Below are 26,867 nucleotides of genomic sequence, written 5' to 3'. Positions count from 1 at the left end.
AAAGACAGTGCTAGGTCACATGGAGTAGTTGGGAAACATACGTGTCAAGTAGAAGCCGTTCATAAGCCTCTGGTATAACGATATCTTGGTACCGCTGGCGATACGATAAATCCAGTTCGCTTTGAGTTGCGGACATCTCTAATCCCGGCTTCTTAACCTGGAATTATAGGCAAAAGCTCCATAAATATGTGATACAGCCTTAGATGCTCTTAGAGAATGTGTGTTCTCACAATTATGAATGGCTTGATATAGGGTTCAATAGTAATGCAGGCATTCAATAAATGCAAGGTCAAGTATTTTCATGGTGATCTTATCATCAAGTATACATTGATGAACACGCCCAGACACAACTTTCCATAGCTTTGGAAGAATACCGTGAGTTTCATATACATAGCCTCAGATGGTTGTAATCTCATAACAAACTCGTTTCTTCCTTGCTTCTGGCCTGAAAATATTTCACAGCTTCCAAACAAAGACCATAAGGACGACACCAAAGTGCTGATTTTAATTGGAAGTTTACAATCTTTTTTTCATTAAAAAAAACAGCTGTAGCTTGTTTCAAAAATTGCAACGAACATTACATTTGTAAATATCTCCGGGCACATCCTTGAACTGAACACGGATTTCTGCTTTTCTGCTGTCCAAAGCTTTCCCGGCTTTCAAGATGAAAGGGACTCCTTGAAGCCAAGCATTCAAAACCAAGGGCATTTGTAACGTTTCACATAATGAAAAACAACCTATCATATTTCACACTGATGCATGCATGCGCGTGGACACACACGACATACAAGCAAGCAGACTGCAGCATTGATTAGTTTTAAAAGAACACACCATCCCAGCGTTCATTATGGATGCGCAAGATAATGGTGGCGAAAGTTGGGGTGTTGGAACCCTTGGGAACCGTCGGGTCGTTCAGGTAGCCATCATATTGTCCCAGGACCACCTCGTCATCTTTGATACGTTGAACAGCTTTTAATACCTGACAAGAAAATATTCAAGTCTGTTGAATGACCTGAAGCAGTAGTTCCCAACAAAATGACAACATCAACCCCCCAAAACACCTCCAAAATGGTGAAAATGACAACAAAAGGATGCCACATCATTGGGTTTGCTATGTTCATCACACCTTGACTTTTTCATCTCTGATATCCTCTGGATTTAGAGAGACTGGTTTCTCCATGGCCACCAAACAAAGAGCCTGCTCCAAAAACGAGTTTCTTGTTAGAATGACTACATTAAACAGGCCATTAGCACAAAATCATGGAACTTGCCTTTTCCAAATACCTGCAATAAATGATTCTGAATAATGTCGCGAACAATGCTGCAGCAAAACAAATACATTCATTCACTATATGTCACTAGATTTCTTTATTCCAATCACATTCCCCAAGCTCTTATTTCAGACTGGATTAGAAGAAAACAATTATGAGCGATTGGACATCCTAAAAAAGTCAGAGCATTTACCCATATTCATCAAAATAGCCTCCCCGTCCTTCTGTTCCAAAATCCTCTTTGAAGACTATCTGCATTCTAATTGTTGTAGTTAGCAACTTAACGCCCCAAAACCCCTTGTCTTGCAAATGCAATTTAACAGAACAGTCCCCATCCGAAATGGCAGTTGGACAGGCAATCTTTCCATCCTCAAAGGCAGGCAGCCAGGATGTGGCCCTTCTGATGGTCGTGACTGTTCTGTACCCAGATTTCCCCAAAAAAAAATGGTGGCTTTTCTACAGCAGCTTTTCAGAAATACCTGAATGTTGTCGATGTTGTCGCGATTCCAAAGTGGTAGGAAAAAGCGATTAGCAAATCTCATTACGAGCTGCCCCACTCAACAGAATCAGACAAGAAAAACGAAAAATCATGTTTAGAATCCACACATGAATACACGAATAGAGATTTCAGCACTTTGTGAAAGGTTAAGATGTACCAGATTCTGAACAATTTCCTTGCCCAAGTAATGATCTATCCGGTATATTTCCTCCTCTGTAAAGAGTTGACCTAGCTGATCACTCAACTCATCTGATGAAGCCAAATCTTTTCCAAAAGGCTTCTCAACCACTACCCGAGTCCACCCACCTGCATCTTAAATTTTCACATTACTACCCGTAAATTTTCTACTTGATACAGTTGATATAACACTCCACAACACTTGGTTTTTCTAAATCAAAGAGTGGGAAGTCTGCCTTAAGGGTACTTACGCCTATTCATGCAGCATTTTTTGATCATTGCACTCACTACCGGATACACAGACGGCGGTAAAGCAAGGTAAAATAGCCTCCGTGTTTGGCCATTCTTGCCAACTCTAAGCTCCTCATGCTGGGTAATGGCTTCTTCTAGCTTAATATATCCCTCTTCAGTGTCATAGGGGCCTGAGATGTAGGTGACCTATCACACAATAACATTTGAAAGAGGGGTTAGGCATGCCTTCAAAAAAATACACAAGTAAAATACTTCTGAAAAGTTGTCGAGTAGGTTCAATAAATGGTTTTTCTTGAACCAAAAGTTATTAACACATACCAAGTCCAGAAATGTTCTCACTATGGTTGACGGATCTTTGCTTGGGTCTGTCTTTCCTGCCTTGAGGTATCTATTTTCACATGTGACAAAAAACATTGTGAGAGCATGTGTGCAAGTCACACTAGTAATCTCTCTCTCCCATCTCTTCAGATTAAGTAAATTCAACCACTACAAGCTGGAGCTCCCCTAGCCATGCGTAGCCCACCCTCTTCTTCGCCCCGCCATCTAGTGCTCTTCAGAGATTCCTATGTAGGACTTAGTTGTGGTAGCAATACTCAGAGACTGGCTAGCCATTTATGGCTGTGCTCGGTGCCAGTGAGTAGCTACAGGCAAGTTGGGGTATTGACGGAGTTTGTCATTTTTAGTGTTAAGCACTTAAAGTAGTCCTAGGAATGGAGGTCTCAGGGAATGGAATGTTGTATTGGCAGATTGATGATGTGGGGGTCTAATGTAGCGTGCAATAGGTTGACCGTCGTAACGCACAAGAAAGCCTTCTTTAAAGCTGTGAGCTTATGCAATCCATTTTATTTTAAGAGAAGAGTAGAGAGAGAGAGAGAGAGAGAAGATGAGAGTCGACACCAAATTGGGTCCCAATTACCGACTGAAGGCCCCCCTACAACAAGCAGGACTTATGCAAATCCAAAACTGTTGAGGATATGCACATATGCTGGCTGAAGATGAGAGGATCTTCTATGTTGCCTTGGACTGAAGCACGGAGTTCTTGAGGTTGATTGTATGCTCCAAGAACCCTCGGGGATCTCAAGCACACATGTTCTCTTTATCTGCTTTGCTGAATTCTTTTGAAATTCAAGGGACTAGGGGATGACTGCTGAAAATAAGCATTTAATGTTGGCATTAAATGCTAGCCCAACATTAAATGCTGGCTGTGTAACTTGGTTGAGCACAATGCTAATCAATACACTTAAATACTCCAAGATTTAATGGAAAAAATGCTCAATACAAGAAGTAATTTGTTGAATTGACAAGAGACGTACAATGAGCCGGAACGGCCGGCCCCTCCCTCAAATAAAGTATATTGATCTTGGGAGAATCAAGCACATAGTGTCATGGGCATTTCCGACCAGATTTCCATACCAATGCATATGAATACAATATTGCAAACAATGTAGTTGTCGGTATAGACTTGCAACTCACACTATCCTCTCAAGTACCCATGTTCCCTATCATCTGCGCTCTATTGTTCCACCAACACACGATAGCAACAATCTGCAAGAGAGCACGGAGGACAACAGAACACTACACAGGGCATGTGAACATGGAGTCCTACTCCTCCCTCCTACTACTTGCGTCCATATTTAAGCATCAAAGCTTACCAATTGCAAGTAGAGTCGATGACAGTGGAAGTCTTCGCGATGGAAATATTTGGAGTGTTGAAATCTTCAATCTTTTGCGATCCTTTACGACAAAAGTCTTCAAGAGGATGAAGGTAACCCTGGGAAAGCTTCCCCTATGGTTCAACTTGAGAAAGGAAGGCTGAAATTAGGGTTTTCAACAAAAAGACCAGAAATTACAGCAAATATAAGAGCTGTTTTGCTGAATTTCAGTCATTGGGAGAGTGTAGGAGAGTGAACACCACCTGGAAACACTCTTGGAAGCTTGGAAAATACACTAGCAAGCTTGGATATGGACTTGGGAAGGAGAAAGTGCAGAAAATACAGCCAAAAGGTCTCATAAAGAGAGGCGCCTACTTCTAGAGAGAGAGAGAAGAAGAGAGATGGTGAGACGTCCACCCTAGGCGTTAGGTAGAGAGGACAAGTGCCTTGTGGTGCAAGCTGGAATGGAAACATGGCTAGTTGCTCCCTTTGTACAAAGGGGATAAGGTCTGGGCATTGGGTTTTGTCCACCTTGGGACATCAGTGTTGTGTGCAAACACAAGGCTGGTCATAATTTATAAGTGAGTTTTGGTCACCCAAAACTTAATGAAATGTTTACACACTCACTTATAAATTAATGCTAATTCCTAAGGGTAGATTTTTGACCAATACTTATCACTTGTCACATGCCACATAACTATGTCGGCAGACAATTTCACATGCACGGTTCACCGGCAAGAGTCCCCTTACCCGAAACTACACATTGGTCAGGCAAGTATGAAAACAACATGCAATTTCAATTGCAAGCAAGCACATAAAGATGCTATGCAATGCAACATTGGTATGGACAATTCCCGTTCATGAGACTATACCAAAATAGCCGTGCTCCAGGCAAGTACATGAGGTACAACACCCAATGAAACACCAATCCTCCCGGCATTTCCGGGCATGTACACACATGCACAAGTCCTAGCGGAAAGCCAAGTCCACAGTATCACATGAGTGGCATCAATCCCCGGCATATGCAACTGCCATGGACGCCAGTCCAATGTACATACTAATGAGAAAGCACGGGTGGACCAATCGGGTGGCCAAATGGTGACAGGCCGACTACATTACATGCTAGAACAGACTGTTTGCAGTCTTCGAATGCTGACCAGCTGGATGATTAGTCGGTCTATGATGCTTAGCATCATGCCAAGGCAAAGCCCATGTAATGGGCTGCCTTATAGGCTGGCCCATGTGCACATGCCTTTATATAATGCTTCTACATGCTCTTTCATGCATCTACAATTACAAGATTGACCCCTATATGCACTATCCTCAAGGGACTTAAATGCTTATGTTCTCCAAGTGGGTTAAGGGACAGACCCGGACACCTAAGGCTAGGACAATGATCTACATAGCTCGTGCCTGACATGTCCCAGACAAGGGCTCACAATGGGACCACGGCATACAACAAATAATCTTAAAAAGGGTATTAATGCTAAATGATGTTATATAAAATGTTGGGCCGATGTGTCACATAGCACCACAGTGCAGGGTTCATGTGACATTCCCTCTTGCTTAGCTTGTCGGCAGGTTCATGGCTTCCAAGTAGTCTGACAATATCTACGGGTACTCCTGGAAGAATTCTTCATCCAGCCATACGGCTTCATGAGTGCCACGGTCCTTGAACTTCGTGTAGAATTGTCATTCCCTGTGAGACGGTAACCATGCTTCCATCTGTGGAGGAGAATCTGCTTGGGCTTGATGACTTCGGCTTCGTCAACCATATGAAGAAGTTGCTCATTTGAGACCACTTACAATGCTAGTCCAACATAGAGCTTCAACCAAGAAACATGGAAGACGTTATGCATAGTCCAATTGTAGCTTTAGCTTCATGGAGACATCATTGATCTTTTGGATGATCGAGAAAGGGCCAAACCTTCAAAATGAGAGCTTGAGACAACACTTCCCTACTTGCTTCAATCTTTGCTTCATGATCCAGAGATACACCCAATCCCCTTATTTGTAGTTGACATCTCTTCTAGATTTGTTGGCTTGCCTAGTGTATGCTTCTTGAGTTTTGGCGAGGCGCTCCTTTATTGACTCAATGATTTCTGAAAATGTTTTTGTGGTTTTGTTGGCCTTCAAGGAAGGCGACACCATCCTCGTAAGAAGTGATGAGGAACGGCGGCCAAATGTTGCCTCACAAGGAGTCCGACCAATACTAGATGAGTGAGCATCGTTCAAGATTGCCTGTACCAAAGGAGGATAATGCTCCCACTTCGACTGTTGATCATGGCAATAGGACTAGAGAACATCAAATGCCAGCTGATTATATATTTCTGTTAGGCCATCTGTCTGAGGATGGAATTCACTAGTCAACTGTAAGTTGGTTCCAAAGTTGTCGAATAATGTTCTCCAGAAATGTGAAGTAAACTTTGGATCCCTGTTAGATGTAGTTGTCCTTGGCAAACCACATATGGGGTACTAGATGCAAAGAAACAAGCGAGCAATATCTTCTCTTGTGGCCCGTTTGCCTGCACGGAATGAGCATGCAAAACTTACTGAATCGGTCAACAATCGTCATTGGAAGGGGTCCTACAAAATCCATGCTAATGTCTTGGAAAGGTCCTTTTGGAACTAGCAAAGGCTATAGCAACCCTGCTTGCTTCGTACGAGGAGCCTTCACCTTTTGGCAAATCTAACATGATTGGACATGTTGATAGACATCCCTTCTCATGTTTGGCCAATAAATTGAATACTCTACTCTCCAGTGTACTGTTCATACCACGATGACCTTCAACAAGAGAGTCATGGGCATCGTGAAGGAGTGCCTATTGCTTTTCCCTTAGTATGCATAGCCGGTTCTTGTAAAACAACCAACCATCTTGGATGGTATAGTGACCCGGTTCTAACTAAAGGGATAATCTATTCTGAGTCCCAAATTCCAAAGAATCCTCAAATTCCAAAGAATCCTCATACTGTGTCTTCATAGCGTCTAAATCTTCATACTGTATTTCGAGCACAATGGACTCCTGCAAAGTCTGAATGGTACCTTTGTGACTTAGAGCATCGACAATTGGGTTATTCTTGCCAGGGATGAATTCAGTCATAGCTCCAAACCGATGGAAGATCTGACTCCATTTGGCTTGTATGTCACTCCATTGGGCACTAGACATGGTTGTAGCCATTTAAGTGCATGATGATCTGTCTTAACTACGAATTCCCTCCCGTAAAGAAAAGGCTTCCAATGCTTAAGAGCTGTGATCACCCCCAATAACTCTTTGTCATATACTGAATAATTATTCTTTGCGTCATTGAACGTCCGGCTATAATAAGCCACTAAGCGCCCTTCCTGTTGGAGGACAACTCCTATGGCTAAATTGCTGGCATCGGTAATCACCTCGAAAGAATCATCCCATGAAGCCAACTTGAGAACCAGAGACTCAGAGGCAACTTTCTTTATTGCATGGAATGCCTTGAGGGCTTTTGCCCATAATGGACACTTTCTGTCAACGCGCCTTCGCGCCCTTGAGAAAATCTGTAAGAGGTGCTGGAAGGTCGGAAAATTTGTCCATGTGGGAACTATATGCTTAACAAAGGCCTATAAAAGAGCGGATCTCCTAAGCATTCTTAGGAACATCCCATTTGAGAATTGCCCTTACCTTTTCAGGGTCAAGGCTAATCCCATCTGCATTGATGACATATCCCAGAGAGTGGAACCTCTACTCCAAATTCGCTCTTTTTTGCATTGTTATAGAGCTCAATTGTCACACAATAGTTGCAAGATCTTTTCAACATCCCGCTCATATTGCGCTGCAGTAGGAGAAAAGATGAGTATATGATCTAAAAAGAGAACATGCACTTTCCTATGATAGTATGAACTCCACAAAAAAAACTAGACTTCTTGTTAAACGTCATCGGTGCATTGGTGAGTCCGAATGGTATCACCACAAATTTGTAGTCACCGCGTTCAGTCCTAAAGACTGTTTTTTGGAATGTCAATCGTAAAGATCTGAACTTGATGATAGCCACATTTGAGATCTATCTTCGACAAGAACTTCGTACCATTGAGTCGCTCACCAATATACTCAATCTTGGGCATTGGGAACCTATTTTTAACTATGGGCTGTATAAATCCAACTCAGAGTAACTCGGAAAGCTGCTGCTCTAGTCTGCCCTCCAATGCCTTATAGGGAAACTTACTGGGCGGTTCTATCCTAGGGACCAACTCAATGCGATGATCCTCAGAACGACTAGGTGAAAGCTGAGGTGGAAGATCATCCTTTAGCATAATATCTTGAAACTGTACAAGGAGATTGTCCATCCTTTGCTTCAAAGGGGTTGCTGGTTGTGCAGCAGACAGCTAGCTACGGACATAAATCAAAGCACATCGGGCTCCTTTTCTGATGACTTGTTGGGCCTCGATATGGGAGATGAATGGAATGTCGGAAATGCTTCTATCCTCACGAATCAAGATAGGCTCAAGAACACCATCTACAATTGTGAAAGTGTCATGCCTTGGCACATCTCTTTTGCATGTATGTGGATGGATCCCTAGGAAGGACGCCGGTGTGAGCCCACTGACATGTCAACAGGAGTTTGTCTTTTGCAGGTATGTGAATGGATCCCCACGAAGGACTTTGGTGTGAGCCCATAGAGATGACAGAACATGTGTGGCTTATGAAGCTTGACATGACAGAACATGTGTGGCTTGTGAAGCTTGACATGAAGAACATGTGTGGCTGATGAAGCTTTACATGACAAAACATGTGTGGCTTGTGAAGCCTGACATGATAGAACATGTGTGGCTTCTAAAGCCTGACATGACAGAACATGTGTGGCTTATGGAGCTTGACATGACAATACATGTATGCAGCCTGACATGGTGTGTTTTTCTTATTGTGCGTGTGTGGCATATGCCGCCTGACCTGACAGTATATGTATGGCAGATACAACCTAACATGGTGTGTTTTTCTTTCTGTGCATGTGTGGCATATGCCGCCTGACATGATAGTACATGTATGCCTGACATGGTGTGTTTTTCTTCCTATACATGTATGGAAGATGCAACCTGACATGGTGTGATTTTTTTTTCTCAGGACTAGCAACCCTGTTGCTCACTTTGTACTTAAGTTTTGGGAAGTTTTCGGAAGGATTCAAGATCCCTGAACATTCAGAAAAGCGGCAACTCTACCGAGTATTCTATGGTTATTGTCATGACCCTGTGTTTTTCTCTGGACAAGATGCAGATGTGCACGGGGACATGGTGGACAGTGTGAAATGGCATCAGGTGGGAGTGAAGATGGAAGCCCATGTGTGGATAACCCCATGTGTGAAAGGGGGCAAAGGAATTTTAGCTTTGAAGGTTTAAAAACCTTTAAAATCATTTATTAAACCCTTTATTAAAGAAACGTGGCCCTTATGCTATTTTGGGGGCCACGTGTGCTTTTTGGGTAAAAGGAGGGCTAGCAGGCAAAAGAGGCGCCTATCCCTACAGCAGGCGCATGTGCTTTTTCGCTGAGGAGGGCTGGTCGTCTGAAGACGCATGCTGGCTGCGCATGGAAGGGCTGGACTGCAGGTACAGTGTACGGCTGCTGTGCAGGTACAGTCCATGTTGCAGATTTTGGTTGTGCAGATTCTGGCGCCTACTATGCAGGTCTTGGGCTGGCGGCTGGAACAGAAACTGCAGGCCTGTACGGACAGCAGGTACAGTCCAGTACGGAGGCTGTACGACAGCTGAATTCAGGTGGCAGCTGCACACTTTTTCGTACAGGTGGCTGCAGGTTGAGTACTGTTGCAGGCGGCGCATCACCAGGATACAGGCGGCGCATAGAAAGCTAGGCCATGTGTGTGCTTTTTGGAGGACGCCGTGTTTCTACAGAAAGGAGGGGCTGGTTTTTCATGAACATAGACATCATGTCGATGGCGTTCATCAGATGGAACTTTCAGCCTCTCAATGCTTTGATTCAGGACTGTTTTGGGACAGTTTATGGGCTGTTTTTGTTTGGTCGCAAATTCAGCCATGTGCTTGGGTTTTTGGCTGCAAGTACAGGTCATGTGGTTATGTTTCTTGGCATGGGAGTGATGCAAGCTCGCATGGCTGCGTGCTCATGGAGCAGATTGTGTTATTCCTGCTAGAAAGGAACAGTGGGACCTACAGCTATGGGCATCTCTATGTTGCCAGATGTTTCATGAGGGAACAGGTAACTAGATGTATGCCGTTGTTGGCGAGGAAACATGTTTTTGGGTTTCTCCAGGAGATAGGTCACATGCAGGCAGAAGGTACAGGAGTGGACACATGTTTGGTACAGCCTTGCTACTGATTAGACAAGGGACAGGGAATCCATGACAGAGATGGATAGTACCCTTGGATGGTAGAGAGGGTTTGTACAGGTGTGTCAACTGTATGGTATGCTGTGCTGTGATGCGAGTTCTCTTTTGAGAGACAGTTTGGGAGTTTGTGTTGTGATGCAGAAGCACTGGATGTGTCAGGGTGTGATGCTGTTCATAGTGTGAGAGGCTATGGATGGTTGTGGCAGCCTTGATCATGGGAGAAAGCTTCTGTATGCGGACTCAGTGTGAGAGAGTCTTTTGATATGAACAATGGCTGGACTTGTTTGTGGATGCCGTGTGGACAAGAAGCCAGATGCAGGTTCTTTGCAGGCTTCAGGAGTTCTATTGGGACGGCTGAGTTCCCAGCCTTATATTGTAATCAAAGCTCTTATAATCAATTAAAGAAATACCGCAAGGGGCGCCACTGCGATTTGGGGCCAATCGGTGTCCGTGTACTGTTTGCAGGAGCATTCTAGCTCCCCCTGTTTGTTTTCCTTTTCTAGGTCCTCAATGGTGTTGAAGTGTTTTATGTGCGAGTGTTTGTTCCACCGCCCTTTTCTTCTCTGAAGGCCGGTTTACAAGGTCCCGTTGCAACACCATTGAGGACCTAGAAAAGGAAAACAAACAGGGGGAGCTAGAGTGCTCCTGCAAACAGTACACGGACACCGATTGGCCCCAAATCGCAGTGGCACCCCTTGCGGTATTTCTTTAATTGATTATAAGAGCTTTGATTACAATATAAGGCTGGGAACTCAGCCGTCCCAATAGAACTCCTGAAGCCTGCAAAGAACCTGCATCTGGCTTCTTGTCCACACGGCATCCACAAACAAGTCCAGCCATTGTTCATATCAAAAGACTCTCTCACACTGAGTCCGCATACAGAAGCTTTCTCCCATGATCAAGGCTGCCACAACCATCCATAGCCTCTCACACTATGAACAGCATCACACCCTGACACATCCAGTACATCTGCTTATGGGACTTCTATGATATTGTGTACTAGTCACATGAAATGGTAAAGTTGGCAGTCGTGCGCACCTTGAACTCTAACTGCAACTATGGATAACTCTATGGAGGACATAAGTCTTGCGAGCAGTCCTAGAGTTGGTTTGGTTCATGGAAATATGGATCGAACTGTGTTTGTGCATGTATGCATACACTTTTTGAGGTAGAGGTATTTTTGTGTTCTGGTGCCATTGGATCCTGGTACCATTGAGAATACATTGGGAAATACTCTGCATTGTGTTGAGTGCTGCATGTATATTGGTATGATACATCAAGTGCTTTATTATGTTCATGGATGCACCACTGGGTGTAACTCCTGCGGGATGGCCATGAGACATATGTGGGAAAGTACTTAGTGGATGTAGTGTTTGGATGCATTGAGTGCTTTCATATGCTTATGTTGTACCATCAGTCATGGGTCCTGCGGGATGCCCATGGGCGTAAGGCTTGCGAGCAGCCCTTAGACTCTTACTTTGGAGTAGGTAGAGCATTTTAAGGAGCATATTGTTTGCGAATGCATATGTGTGTCATGCATATGTGTGTCATATGTAGAATGATGCATGGTTTTGTTTTTGGCTAACACAGTTAACGTGTTTCCATTTGGTTTTAGACTTTTGCTGTAGGTTCTGAAGGAACAAGCAAGAGGACAGTGTGGCTTATTGTGCAGGATGATTGTTTTATCACCCAGATGCATTGGAAGGCCATTGTTTTTGCCATACGGGGTGTCTTTGCTCATAAGATGCTTTATTGTGCCATTGAGTGCAATCGAGGACGCTTGCCATTTTTCAAGAGGGGGGTATGTCATGACCCTGTGTTTTTCTCTGGACAAGATGCAGATGTGCACGGGGACATGGTGGACAGTGTGAAATGGCATCAGGTGGGAGTGAAGATGGAAGCCCATGTGTGGATAACCCCATGTGTGAAAGGGGGCAAAGGAATTTTAGCTTTGAAGGTTTAAAAACCTTTAAAATCATTTATTAAACCCTTTATTAAAGAAACGTGGCCCTTATGCTATTTTGGGGGCCACGTGTGCTTTTTGGGTAAAAGGAGGGCTAGCAGGCAAAAGAGGCGCCTATCCCTACAGCAGGCGCATGTGCTTTTTCGCTGAGGAGGGCTGGTCGTCTGAAGACGCATGCTGGCTGCGCATGGAAGGGCTGGACTGCAGGTACAGTGTACGGCTGCTGTGCAGGTACAGTCCATGTTGCAGATTTTGGTTGTGCAGATTCTGGCGCCTACTGTGCAGGTCTTGGGCTGGCGGCTGGAACAGAAACTGCAGGCCTGTACGGACAGCAGGTACAGTCCAGTACGGAGGCTGTACGACAGCTGAATTCAGGTGGCAGCTGCACACTTTTTCGTACAGGTGGCTGCAGGTTGAGTACTGTTGCAGGCGGCGCATCACCAGGATACAGGCGGCGCATAGAAAGCTAGGCCATGTGTGTGCTTTTTGGAGGACGCCGTGTTTCTACAGAAAGGAGGGGCTGGTTTTTCATGAACATAGACATCATATCGATGGCGTTCATCAGATGGAACTTTCAGCCTTTCAATGCTTTGATTCAGGACTGTTTTGGGACAGTTTATGGGCTGTTTTTGTTTGGTCGCAAATTCAGCCATGTGCTTGGGTTTTTGGCTGCAAGTACAGGTCATGTGGTTATGTTTCTTGGCATGGGAGTGATGCAAGCTCGCATGGCTGCGTGCTCATGGAGCAGATTGTGTTCTTCCTGCTAGAAAGGAACAGTGGGACCTACAGCTATGGGCATCTCTATGTTGCCAGATGTTTCATGAGGGAACAGGTAACTAGATGTATGCCGTTGTTGGCGAGGAAACATGTTTTTGGGTTTCTCCAGGAGATAGGTCACATGCAGGCAGAAGGTACAGGAGTGGACACATGTTTGGTACAGCCTTGCTACTGATTAGACAAGGGACAGGGAATCCATGACAGAGATGGATAGTACCCTTGGATGGTAGAGAGGGTTTGTACAAGTGTGTCAACTGTATGGTATGCTGTGCTGTGATGCGAGTTCTCTTTTGAGAGACAGTTTGGGAGTCTGTGTTGTGATGCAGAAGCACTGGATGTGTCAGGGTGTGATGCTGTTCATAGTGTGAGAGGCTATGGATGGTTGTGGCAGCCTTGATCATGGGAGAAAGCTTCTGTATGCGGACTCAGTGTGAGAGAGTCTTTTGATATGAACAATGGCTAGACTTGTTTGTGGATGCCGTGTGGACAAGAAGCCAGATGCAGGTTCTTTGCAGGCTTCAGGAGTTCTATTGGGACGGCTGAGTTCCCAGCCTTATATTGTAATCAAAGCTCTTATAATCAATTAAAGAAATACCGCAAGGGGCGCCACTACGATTTGGGGCCAATCGGTGTCCGTGTACTGTTTGCAGGAGCACTCTAGCTCCCCCTATTTGTTTTCCTTTTCTAGGTCCTCAATGGTGTTGAAGTGTTTTATGTGCGAGTGTTTGTTCCACCGCCCTTTGCTTCTCTGAAGGCCGGTTTACAAGGTCCCGTTGCAACACCATTGAGGACCTAGAAAAGGAAAACAAACAGGGGGAGCTAGAGTGCTCCTGCAAACAGTACACGGACACCGATTGGCCCCAAATCGCAGTGGCACCCCTTGCGGTATTTCTTTAATTGATTATAAGAGCTTTGATTACAATATAAGGCTGGGAACTCAGCCGTCCCAATAGAACTCCTGAAGCCTGCAAAGAACCTGCATCTGGCTTCTTGTCCACACGGCATCCACAAACAAGTCCAGCCATTGTTCATATCAAAAGACTCTCTCACACTGAGTCCGCATACAGAAGCTTTCTCCCATGATCAAGGCTGCCACAACCATCCATAGCCTCTCACACTATGAACAGCATCACACCCTGACACATCCAGTACATCTGCTTATGGGACTTCTATGATATTCTGTACTAGTCACATGAAATGGTAAAGTTGGCAGTCGTGCGCACCTTGAACTCTAACTGCAACTATGGATAACTCTATGGAGGACATAAGTCTTGCGAGCAGTCCTAGAGTTGGTTTGGTTCATGGAAATATGGATCGAACTGTGTTTGTGCATGTATGCATACACTTTTTGAGGTAGAGGTATTTTTGTGTTCTGGTGCCATTGGATCCTGGTACCATTGAGAATACATTGGGAAATACTCTGCATTGTGTTGAGTGCTGCATGTATATTGGTATGATACATCAAGTGCTTTATTATGTTCATGGATGCACCACTGGGTGTAACTCCTGCGGGATGGCCATGAGACATATGTGGGAAAGTACTTAGTGGATGTAGTGTTTGGATGCATTGAGTGCTTTCATATGCTTATGTTGTACCATCAGTCATGGGTCCTGCGGGATGCCCATGGGCGTAAGGCTTGCGAGCAGCCCTTAGACTCTTACTTTGGAGTAGGTAGAGCATTTTAAGGAGCATATTGTTTGCGAATGCATATGTGTGTCATGCATATGTGTGTCATATGTAGAATGATGCATGGTTTTGTTTTTGGCTAACACAGTTAACGTGTTTCCATTTGGTTTTAGACTTTTGCTGTAGGTTCTGAAGGAACAAGCAAGAGGACAGTGTGGCTTATTGTGCAGGATGATTGTTTTATCACCCAGATGCATTGGAAGGCCATTGTTTTTGCCATACGGGGTGTCTTTGCTCATAAGATGCTTTACTGTGCCATTGAGTGCAATCGAGGACGCTTGCCATTTTTCAAGAGGGGGGTATGTCATGACCCTGTGTTTTTCTCTGGACAAGATGCAGATGTGCACGGGGACATGGTGGACAGTGTGAAATGGCATCAGGTGGGAGTGAAGATGGAAGCCCATGTGTGGATAACCCCATGTGTGAAAGGGGGCAAAGGAATTTTAGCTTTGAAGGTTTAAAAACCTTTAAAATCATTTATTAAACCCTTTATTAAAGAAACGTGGCCCTTATGCTATTTTGGGGGCCACGTGTGCTTTTTGGGTAAAAGGAGGGCTAGCAGGCAAAAGAGGCGCCTATCCCTACAGCAGGCGCATGTGCTTTTTCGCTGAGGAGGGCTGGTCGTCTGAAGACGCATGCTGGCTGCGCATGGAAGGGCTGGACTGCAGGTACAGTGTACGGCTGCTGTGCAGGTACAGTCCATGTTGCAGATTTTGGTTGTGCAGATTCTGGCGCCTACTGTGCAGGTCTTGGGCTGGCGGCTGGAACAGAAACTGCAGGCCTGTACGGACAGCAGGTACAGTCCAGTACGGAGGCTGTACGACAGCTGAATTCAGGTGGCAGCTGCACACTTTTTCGTACAGGTGGCTACAGGTTGAGTACTGTTGGCAGGCGGCGCATCACCAGGATACAGGCGGCGCATAGAAAGCTAGGCCATGTGTGTGCTTTTTGGAGGACGCCGTGTTTCTACAGAAAGGAGGGGCTGGTTTTTCATGAACATAGACATCATGTCGATGGCGTTCATCAGATGGAACTTTCAGCCTTTCAATGCTTTGATTCAGGACTGTTTTGGGACAGTTTATGGGCTGTTTTTGTTTGGTCGCAAATTCAGCCATGTGCTTGGGTTTTTGGCTGCAAGTACAGGTCATGTGGTTATGTTTCTTGGCATGGGAGTGATGCAAGCTCGCATGGCTGCGTGCTCATGGAGCAGATTGTGTTCTTCCTGCTAGAAAGGAACAGTGGGACCTACAGCTATGGGCATCTCTATGTTGCCAGATGTTTCATGAGGGAATAGGTAACTAGATGTATGCCGTTGTTGGCGAGGAAACATGTTTTTGGGTTTCTCCAGGAGATAGGTCACATGCAGGCAGAAGGTACAGGAGTGGACACATGTTTGGTACAGCCTTGCTACTGATTAGACAAGGGACAGGGAATCCATGACAGAGATGGATAGTACCCTTGGATGGTAGAGAGGGTTTGTACAGGTGTGTCAACTGTATGGTATGCTGTGCTGTGATGCGAGTTCTCTTTTGAGAGACAGTTTGGGAGTCTGTGTTGTGATGCAGAAGCACTGGATGTGTCAGGGTGTGATGCTGTTCATAGTGTGAGAGGCTATGGATGGTTGTGGCAGCCTTGATCATGGGAGAAAGCTTCTGTATGCGGACTCAGTGTGAGAGAGTCTTTTGATATGAACAATGGCTGGACTTGTTTGTGGATGCCGTGTGGACAAGAAGCCAGATGCAGGTTCTTTGCAGGCTTCAGGAGTTCTATTGGGACGGCTGAGTTCCCAGCCTTATATTGTAATCAAAGCTCTTATAATCAATTAAAGAAATACCGCAAGGGACGCCACTGCGATTTGGGGCCAATCGGTGTCCGTGTACTGTTTGCAGGAGCACTCTAGCTCCCCCTGTTTGTTTTCCTTTTCTAGGTCCTCAATGGTGTTGAAGTGTTTTATGTGCGAGTGTTTGTTCCACCACCCTTTGCTTCTCTGAAGGCCGGTTTACATTATAGTGGATTTGGAATTATGGTTTTAATAATCAGATTATGGCAGTGCATCTGCAATTCTTGAAGGGTCTTTTTCCACTCGTACCACGTTTATACAGTTGTGGACAACTGTCTTATAAGACGGAGGGGATGTCACCAATTTGGTCCCTTCACTAGTCTTGATGAGTGTTTCACACATTGATGGGAGCCAAGGTGCGAACGGGGATTTTTCCACAGAAGAAAGCTAAAGCATTCACTAGCATATTTTAGCCTAAAAGATGGCAATAGAGTATGAGCTATGAGGGATTTTATTTGTTGATTTGATTTTTAAGGCAACGGGTTCACACATCATTAAAGTGTGGCTGGACTTATTAATATTTTGGGCTTGGATTCCTGGACAGAGGGAGGCGCCTAGCATAAACTTGGCCAACAAGCTCGAAAAGCACATAAGTTGATATTTTGGGCACATGAGTTGATATTTTTGGGCTGGTCGACTCCTTTAAAAGCAGGAGGAAGGATGCGCATGAAGGACATGTGGCGGGCAGCAATTGAAAAACGTTTCCTCTCTCTCTCAGCGCTGTCTGTACAACAGCAGCAGCAACCTGACCTGTTTTGGGTCCTCTCTCCTCTCCTGAGCACTGGCCGTACAGTACAGCAGCAACCATCTGGTGTGCTTTCTCTCCCTTTACTCAGAAAAAACAGCGCTGACTAAAATCGTAAATTCTCCTAGATGCGCTGGCGGTTTGCTGCGTTTCTTGCATAGGCTGGAGCTCCTTTGGGTTAGCTACCTTGGGCTAGAAGGGTTTGGCCAATGATTGAGTATGCAAGGTGCTAGAGCTCCTCCACTGGCTGGGGGTGAAGGCAGAACTTTCTCTCTCTTCTTCCGGTGCTGGCCACATTTTTGGGGCTGTTTCGGAGGAATATGAGACAGTTTTGAGAGCTCTACTGGGGCTGATTTGAGGCTCTGATTTGGGGCTGTTTTGGCAAGGAGTTCGGGGCTGTATTTGGCACCATACCAGGCTGTTGTTTCGAGCCTAATTTGTACTGCTTTATGGTGCTGATTGGTACCCGATCTTTGATCAAGTGTTTGCTGAGCTTTGTGGAAAATCCGGTGCATGATTGCACCCACACCTTGGTCTGTTGTAACAGATTATTCTTTGAATAAAGAAGTTCCTACAGGGGGCGGCCGTTCCGGCTCAATGCTGTGTTCTTTTGGTGATTGTTTATGGTTCTTTTGTTGCATCCTAAAGTTTGTTTCAATATTGTGCTGCCTGTCTATTGCCCGAGTGTTCTGGGATTTTGGTTTCAAGTGGAATCAATACACAATGGAAAGCAGTATACAAAGAAGAATCCATTATAATCAACTGTATTTACAAGAGGTCCCTAAGAGGGATGTATACAATCACCTAAGATACTATACTGAGTGTTCCTATGTTCAAAAGAAAAAAAATGACTAGACCAATCTATCTGGACTTGAAGAGTCTTAAACCACTCAATCCCTAATAACAAGTCTACATGTTCTAGGTGCATAATATAGCATTCCAGAGTATCTTTGTAGTCTTGAATCCGGATCGGTAGCGTCTCCATCTTTCGATCCCATACTTGCCGACCCACAGGTAGACGTACCTCATAGGCATGATCGCAGGGTGTTGTGTCAAGACCCAATTTCTGCACAAGTTTGTAATTAACAAAGTTGTGTGAGCTGCCAGGGTCTAGAAGAATGTAGATTCTATGGCCATTCACTTCTTCATAAACTCGGAGAAGATCATGCAAGTCAAAAACTTTAGAGTTGAACAGACAATCAGAACATGTACTAGGGCAAGAAAGTACAGTAACTGACGTGCCTGTCAAAGACAACTGATTAGTTGCCTTTGACTTGGGTCTTGCGTTGGTCTTTGCACCCTTTTGCTTCGGGCACTCGTTACACATATTGTCTTTTTCTTCGCAGATGAAGCAACGTCCCTCCTTCTTGAGCTTCAAAGCCTTAAGGAGACGTTTTTTCTTCGCTGGGGTCGAAGTCGAATTCTTCGAAGGTTGGTCCAAAGACTTTCCTTTTGTCGTGCTAGCCATTGGTGCGGAGAACTTCTTTTGTGCTTGTTCCCCTGCTCGGTAACGGGTTTAGACTTGGAAGAGACCATTGTATCATCATAGATACGAGCGGAATGAATGGCTTCGTCCAAAGTTTTGCATTTGTTGTTTTTAACTTGTAAACGGTATAAGTCGGGTAAACCGGCTACGAAGAAACCCAAAAGAGTTGTGGAATCTATCTTCGTAGCTTTCATCCGCAAGTCCCTAAATTTTTGGAGATAGACCTCATAAGTGAGGTTCTGCGAGGTCATGGTCAAAGTAGTAAACTGGACAGCAACATCATAGTCATCCTCCTTGAGGAATTCTTTCTTGAAGACGTCTTCGAACTATGCCCAAGTTGTTGGTTTAGGGTTGAGTTCCTTCCACCAAAGCAAAGCTTTGCCTGAGAGGAAACTAATTGAATCTTTTTGCCATCGTCATATGGATGAAACCTTGCCACTTATGTAGCCAAGTGTCCACTATCTCCTTGGTATGCTGCTTTTGCTCGGCCCCAAATAGTTCCAAAGTGATATTGGGACCTAAAGCACATGCCAAGGTATCCATACCCGAAAGAGTAGATAGGGTAGTGGTCAACAAAGAGATGGAGTTCTGTAAAGCCTGCATCTGCGTGGCGATTTGTGCTTGACGTTCCGAGGAAGAAGCTTCGAGAACAACTTTAAACTCTTGGAAATCTGATTTTGAAACATAATCGTCGAAAAGATCGGCATCGGTGGCTTCTGTAGGTAGTCGGCAGGTCTTCATGTTCGAGAAAGGACTCCAACTCGGATTCTTGGGTCGACATCTTGAAGAGGGCAAGGTGAGAGAAAAAGTTGATCTTGCACAAATAAGAGTGCTCGAAAACTTGAGAGCTTGAGAGATGTGTGGCAAGAAGCCCGCTTAAGGGGAATTTATAGGCTTTCCCAAAAGCTTACTTAGCTTTTGCTTTTGTGTTTTTTTAATTTAAATTATATATATATATATATATATATATATATATATATATATATATATATTCTGTTTTCTTTTAAAAAAGAGAAAAAAACACTTATAAAGTAATACTTGGGTTTTTAAATCCTTCCACTAAGGTTCAGCAAAAACGAACGCAGGGTAACGTGGTGTGGGTTTTTTTTTTTAATTAACGAAAGCTAAAAATATCGAAAGCTTTTTTTTACCCGGTGACTGCTTTTCTCTGCAGGAATCTTAGCGCCACCCGTCGACTGCACTTGCGCCGACTGGAGTGCCTGGAGTGCTGATGTGTGCAAACCTGCCTGTCTGTGTGCGCCACCTGCCTGCCTATGTGTATCGTCGGACAGTATGTACCAGTCCGCCTACCTGCGAAGATCGGCCGCCTACGCCTGGCTGCGCAAAGCAGCCCAACTGCTTGCATACAGTCTGCCCGCCTAGGAGCACTGGCCCGCCCGCTTGCCTGCCTGCCTGCCTGTGTATAACAGCCGCCAGCGAGACTGCAGTTATCCACCTGCCTTGGCTGCGCATACAAGCTTCTTGGCATGTATGGGCTGCGCTACCACCACCCAAGCGTCACTTCTCTCTCTCTCTCTCTCTTTCTCTCTCTTTCTCTCTCTCTCTCTCTCTTACAAACAACAGCCGACGACTGGCTTTTTCTTCTTCTCTCTCTTCAAACTGTTCATACAGTTGAAGTACACATCCAGCCCTTCGTCTTGCAAAGCAAACAACCCATACAAGACCATAATCCCTAACATGGGTTCCAACAATGCAAAGAAACATACTGAAATTGAAAAAACAGCAGTATGCACAAAAAAAACAGCAAGCTTCTCGAACTCATACCTTTTCTTTGACCTTATCTTCTCTACCTACCGACTTGCTTGTTCACGAGGCTTGCTCTGATACCACTGTCAAATCCCCATAGGATCTCCTCGTAGAACACTCCTGGTACAAGACTCGAAACCTGCAAACAAACCAAACAAACAATACGAGGGTGCAAGCTTGACTCACCTCCCAACCTTGACAGCCGTGGGCAAGCCCACAAGTCTTGGCTGTCCCCACCGAGCCACGAGCTGAGCTAACTAGATGAATGTACCGACCAATCTCTACCTCGTGACGTCCCATACCGCCACGAAGCTACCCTCGCGTGCCTCAAGACTGCTGCCGGCCTCGGCTGCATAAAGCAGGTGCACATCTGCACTAGATCCCCAGGCTCCTGACCATAGAGCTCTCACAAAGACATGCGAGACTCTATATCACTAATGACTAACCTTGGCTACCCTTTTATAGCCTCTTGGCCGGTCATCGGGCGTCCACACTTGGGTGCCCGCCCGTCCATACTTGGGCGCCCGCCCGTTAGTCTATCCCTAACTCAGCTCATCAATCAGCCTACCTAGCTCCAAGCTTCCCCCAACCTCAAAGCTAGTCTCGTGTGTGTGTAGCACACGGTAGATACACACTGTGCACATGACACATTCCCCACTAGCAAAATATTCCCAAAAAGAATAGATTTTGCACTTATTGCCAAATGCCTGGACATTTTGATGATGAGTGTGTTTTTAAAGCCAAGGAAAATAGAGGCAACACCACTACCTCCACCGGACAAAACAACCAAGGTGGTAGCAATGCCCCAAATTGGAGATCAAGAGGGGGTAATAATCCAGCACCTACTTTGTAGGGCTCCCCCGCCAAGGACCCAGCAACAAGGCAATGGTTCGACTTGGCCGCGATCCTCTCAGTGGCGATCCACTCGTCAGGTTGCTCAAGCCCCACCCTCCCAGTCAGTTTCTTTCACCACCTCAGAAGAGATGTCTGACTAGTCTTCCCTTACACATCATCCCAGCCCCTCGGCCAATATCGCTCAGGTCACATTTAAGGTTGACTCTGGCCACTTCTCCAGAAAGAAGAAGAAACAAAGGCCTAGACGAGGCCATCCGCGGGGGAAAGCCTCTGCCTTCATTCAGATCTGTCAGTTACCTGACAATCCTTCTTTGCCCATCATTGAGGCCCATCCAACTCTTCCCTGTGGTCATCCGGTCGCTTGGGTAGTTGACAGTGTCACCAATTGGCTGACCATTTGGTCCATCTCCGGTTTTTGTGTCTCGTTCACTTGAGGCCAGGCCGATGTCTCATGTGAAGAGGCCAGTATTTTGCTGACATGGACGGGAGCTAGACTGGTGCCACCCGTGTGTTAGCAGGATGGTGTCGTATGGACGGGAGCCAGACTGGTGCCACCCGTCTCTGACCTGGACTGTGTTCTATCCATGGGATTGTCACGCCATGGAAGAGCCAGTATTCGTGCCGTGTCTTACCTATGGGACTGTCACTCCATAGGGAGGCTCGTGCCTAGAACTGTGTCTCACCTATGGGACTGTCACTCCATAGGAAGACCAGGTTTTTATATTTTATGTCGTGCCATTTTTGTGCCGACAGATATTTTGTACTTGTTCCATGAACGAGAGAAATGTCCATGATACTATTTGCACATGCACTCATGTTCTGCATGTTTGAAAACTGTTTTCGCATGACTTGTATTTTTGTGTTTGCCTGCTTGACGTGTCACTTACTGAGTGGGGACGCCTGCCAGTGAGTCGTGAAGTCTGCTCTGTCTTCTGACCATAGTCACAAGGGATGGGGGACGGTGACGGGGGACGGGGACGGGGACGGGGACGGGGGAGGGAACGGCACTCAAAAAATACTTTTTTTTTTAATTTTTCTACTCTACACTTATTCTACTTTGGAAGTACATCAAAATGAGAACAAATTTACACTAAAATGGTAAGCTTTTGAGTCATATTAATAATTAAGTAGATACAAAATGAGTCATGACTCAGGAGTCAGGACTAAGCCTTAAGGAGGCAGAATACATGGACGGACTCAAATGAGTCAATGACAAAAAAGTGCTGAAGACTAGAGGCTAGAGGCTAGAGCTAAGTAGTAAGGCCCATGAATCATGATCCATGAATGATCATCCATGTGAAGTGCTCGCCTCATGGTCATGGGTAGCTTGTGCCAAAGAAGCATCAAGCTCATCCTCAGTCTCATCCTCACTGGCATGCTGCTCCTGCACCTCATTCTCTTGTTGCTCTTCTTGTTGACTCATCTCCCACTCGGTGAAGGAATCTGCCTTCTTGGTCACGCTCTTGCAAAGCATTCGCAAGTTCGCGCTGACGAAGACAAGGTCATTGGCACGCTCTACCCCAAGTCGGTGCCTCTTCCTAGAGGCAATGTGGCTGTAGGTACTCCAAAGTTGCTCCAAGCAAGAGGAGCTGACGGCCTGGCTAAGTATGCGGATGGCAAGCTGCTGCAGCTCCGGTCCATCTGAACCAAAGTCCTCCCACCATAGAGCAGCACCAACTTTGGAGCGGTCAACCTGTGCATCATGACAGCCATAGGAGCCATGAAATGACCTGTACATCGAAAGCTGGTCCCTGATCTTACGCCTAACCGATGCATCAAGCACAAGTCGATTCAAGATGATCCTCCATCCAGCGCTCACCTCCCGGTCGCTCTCCTGCTTGTTGCCTCGGAATTCTGGGTCCACCACATAAGCTGCTGCATGCAATGGAGAGTAGTAGGAATTCCACCTTCCTAGACACAAGGCATGGATCTCCTCGTATCTGTCTTCGTCAGGCACGAAGTCTTTCAACTTCTCTATCATGCGATCCATGGCCTCGTAGACCTTGCCTATGCATGGTTGCATAGCGTCTACAATCCTCAATAGGTGGACTATGTGCCTCACCATAGCATCTGTGGTCTTCACACGCTCCCACCAAGAGGCGTCATCCACCCGTAGCCTACACTCTTGGCCAGTGTTTGTATGGGACTCTTGCATGGCGACAAACTCGTCGCTAAGGAAAAGCCCCCTCAAAGCACCACTACAATCCTTCAACCAACCCAACATGAGAAAGTTGTAGGCAAACCGGGTGTCGGAATATTTGAGGAGAGAGAGACAGGACCTCTTGTTGAACTCAAGCCGAAGTCTTTGGTGGTTGAGGACAAAGGAGACCATGGTGTTGGCCTCCTCAATGAGCGGGCTGATCCATGGTAATGCCCCGATGTCCTTGAGGAGGTCGTTTAGGCAATGAGCCATACAAAAGGACACCGTGACATGTCCATACATACCTTGGAGAATAGCTCCCGCCGCCCTATTGGAAGGCTCCCCATCCGCAACAAAGCCCACTACATGCTCGGGGCCAACGATTTCCATGGTGGTAGCCCACTCCGCCGCAAGCACATCCGCGCTCTTCCCAGTGCTGCCGGATGCATCATGAGATGAGATGAAGTACATCTCTCTGCGGGAATATGCAACCATGCCGTGAATACTCCTCTTGTGGGTGTCACTCCATCCATCCACAATGAGGGAGACTCCGTTCCTCTCCCATAGCCGCTTTGTGTTGTCGGCCGCTTGCTCTACAATGCGCTTCTCCTTCTCGAGCAATGTAGTGCGCAAGCTCTCGGATGAGGGGGGCGTATAGGTTGAGCCATACTCCCCAATCTTCTTAACCATGACCTTGAAGTAGAAGAGTCAAGACTCAAGAGGCTTGAGGGAGAGGTGAGAGAGAGAGAGTCTAGATTCTAGAATCTAGATAGTAGGGCGGTGGCCCACGGGCCTTGTGTGAGAGCCTAGAGCTTGGAACTTGGAAGTTGGAAGAGAGAAGAAGCTTGAGCCTTGAGAGTTGTGAACTTGTGTGTGCTTGTAGCCTTGTAGAGGCTTGTTCTTATATAGATAGGCAAGAGAGAGAGAGAGGGCCAAGCCTCAACGAGCCAACAGCCATAAACGGCTAGAAACGGGCAGGCGCAACGGCCAAAAACGGCAGGCGCAACGGCAAAAAACGGCAAGCAACGGCTCTCTGCCGTCCCCGCACAGTGCCGTCCCCGACCGCCGTCCCTGTCCCTACGCCGTCCCCGTCGCCGTCCCCTGTGAGAAACGTGACGTGGGGGACGTCCATCCGTCCCCGTCCCTAGTCCGTCCCGGCGTTCCAAGCTGCCGTCCCCTCCGTCCCCTGTGACTATGCTTCTGACGAGTTTTGGTGCATGTGAACAGGTGGTAAGTATATTGCACATGTTATTTTAATATTTCATATTTTAACCTTTGTTTTATAAGGTCATTTGTTCACACTCACTTAAAAGTGGGCACCCCCTTTGGGCACCCACTTAGGGGCCAAGGTGGGGAGCCCCACTTAAGTGAGTGTGTGGGGGTGGGTGCATGGTCACCTACCCACACTCCCAAAGAGCTGGCCGCCCACATGCAAGCGTGGGGAGCCAACCAGCATCAATAGTACAACTCCACTTTATTTTTCTATAAGAAAAAGAAGCCACGACTTCCATGAAGGACAGGCGGGCGATCATCTCCTGGGATTTCTAACGGCGCCAGCTCCACCAGGTCTGCAGGCGACTGTACGGGCTCAAGGCTGCTGCGTTAGTTCTCTCTCAGGCGGCTGCTCTCCCTGCGCTACAGGCTGTACAAGCTGCAGCCAGACGCTTCTTGTCCATACAGGCTGTACAAGCTGCAGCCAGACGCTTCTTGTCCATACAGGCTGTGCTGCAGTCGGCTACTCTTCTCTGACCAGCAAGCCACGTTGAATCCCCTGCAGGCTGCGCATGTTCACTCAGGCGGCTGTACATCTATAGGCGGCTGCTGTACCAGTTGCACTTCTGTACTCGCTGCCGGCGGCTGCCCACTATCTTCAGGTGGCTCCCCCCACCTGAAGCAGCCAGGCGGTCACTGTTGTCCATCTCCTGCAGCACGCACCAATGTCTTCTCCATCCTCCTACACGGCCTACCAAAGCAGCCGGCTGTGTGCCCAACACCAACAGGCTGCGTGTACATCACCAACAAGTGGTGCTTTGCATCCAGATCGTTGTCAACCACCAGCAGGTTATGCTCCAGCAGGCAGCCTATCCACAGTTGCACTTCCTTTCCATAGGCGGCGTCTTCCGTCTTCAAGCGCCTACAACTGGTGTTTCTCTCAAGTAACTGCACACATGGGTATTGGATTTCCTTATGCCATCCACAAGTAAGTGAATTTTCAGATTTAAATAAAGTACTTTGTGTTAAATCTGATAAGGGATTCATTCCCCTCGGTAACACCCGTTCGGTGCCGGGTAGTCCAAGCTCTATTGGAGAACCTCGGTCCAAAGGTGCTGAGATCGGGAGAGCTAGGCGTTCGTACGAGAGCGCCTGTTTGCGCATGGTCTTGGAACACCAGTGAGGCGCTCTCCGCGGAGTCCAGTGAAAGCACAAGACCGTAGAGACTGGACCACGCTAGTGGTCGTTCTGCTTCGAGCATCTACTTCGAACGTCGACTTCGAGCCTATTTGTTTGGTACTGTATTCATCTGTACATGGACATCATCTGGTTCTTGGAACCCATGGAGCATTGTATTTGTTAAATACTCCCAATAAATATATCATATATTGAGGGGGGGGGGCCGGCCCGTTCCGGCCCCAGTGCTGGTGTCCATCTTTCCATTTCATTTCGTTTCAATTTCAAGTTGTTTTAAGTTGTCCATTTCAAATTGTGGTTTTAAAGTTGTGCTATTACGCGTGTGGGTGTCCAACGGAGTCTTCCCACTTGACGGGATCAGTTTCATTGGTATCAAAGCACCGTTGTTTCCCTCTTCCTAGTGGGGAAACGAACCTGTGTACTGGACACCCCGCTTTTAGCACACTTAAACACAATGGACAGCCAAGGCAACCCTTTGGAAGTGCCAGATTCGAGGGGTCCATCTAGTGCCTCTCGTGAATTTGATGTCTTTCATGGAGAACATGATGCTTCTAAAGTGTTAGCATTTGTTGCAAAGTTCGACATTGCTTTTAGCGATGAGGACTTCCCTGAAAAGTCAAAAGTACGCCATGCTAGCATGTTTTTGAAAGGGACCGCTGCTCATTGGTGGATCACTAAAAAGATTACCAAGGATCCCATCTGCACCTGGAAGGAATTTAAGGATAGATTCTATGCTCAGTTTTTGCCACCGAATGCGGAGCAAACTCTCACTCAAAAGTGGGACAGGCTGGAGCAAAGAGATAATGAAAGCGTGCAACAGTATGTTAACAAGTTCTGGAAAGTATTGCTGGGAGTAACTCCCTTTATGCAAATCACTGAGGATGAAAGAAAGAGGAAGTTTCGCTCTGGACTACAACCAGCATATCGTTCGGGCATTGAATTGCACCCGAAACATACTTTGCAACAACTCACAGCTTTTTCTCTTGCTACGGAGCAATTGGTGCTCAAGATTAAACAAGATCA

At 46.2% G+C, this 26,867-nt stretch overlaps 1 protein-coding gene across 6 annotated transcripts in view; it reads right to left on the bottom strand.

Moving 5' to 3' along the window:
* LOC147636800 (glucose-6-phosphate 1-dehydrogenase 6, cytoplasmic-like) overlaps positions 1-26,867 on the bottom strand; it is a 49,677-nt gene that overhangs the window by 563 nt on the left and 22,247 nt on the right. For 3 of the 6 annotated variants that reach the window (XM_086800357.1, XM_086800358.1, XM_086800359.1), the window contains exons 4-14: positions 2,518-2,587; positions 2,199-2,385; positions 1,928-2,076; positions 1,751-1,819; positions 1,465-1,523; positions 1,285-1,321; positions 1,127-1,198; positions 832-979; positions 582-677; positions 375-445; positions 42-157 (exon numbers count right to left, since the gene is read on the bottom strand). In XM_086800357.1, coding sequence (XP_086656483.1) covers positions 42-157; positions 375-445; positions 582-677; positions 832-979; positions 1,127-1,198; positions 1,285-1,321; positions 1,465-1,523; positions 1,751-1,819; positions 1,928-2,076; positions 2,199-2,385; positions 2,518-2,587 — 1,074 coding nt within the window. Of the gene's footprint in view, positions 1-41; positions 158-374; positions 446-581; positions 678-831; positions 980-1,126; positions 1,199-1,284; positions 1,322-1,464; positions 1,524-1,750; positions 1,820-1,927; positions 2,083-2,198; positions 2,386-2,517; positions 2,588-26,867 lie in introns of all 6 variants that reach the window. The other 3 variants (XM_086800354.1, XM_086800355.1, XM_086800356.1) reach the window with 1 other exon arrangement.

This window comes from Cibotium barometz, chromosome 7, assembly GCF_041138505.1.
Source record: "Cibotium barometz isolate CiBa-2024 chromosome 7, ASM4113850v1, whole genome shotgun sequence".
Classification (NCBI taxonomy): Eukaryota; Viridiplantae; Streptophyta; class Polypodiopsida; order Cyatheales; family Cibotiaceae; genus Cibotium; species Cibotium barometz.
The sequence above is the reverse complement of the archived record's forward strand: the minus strand, read 5'-3'. Positions and strand labels throughout refer to the sequence as shown.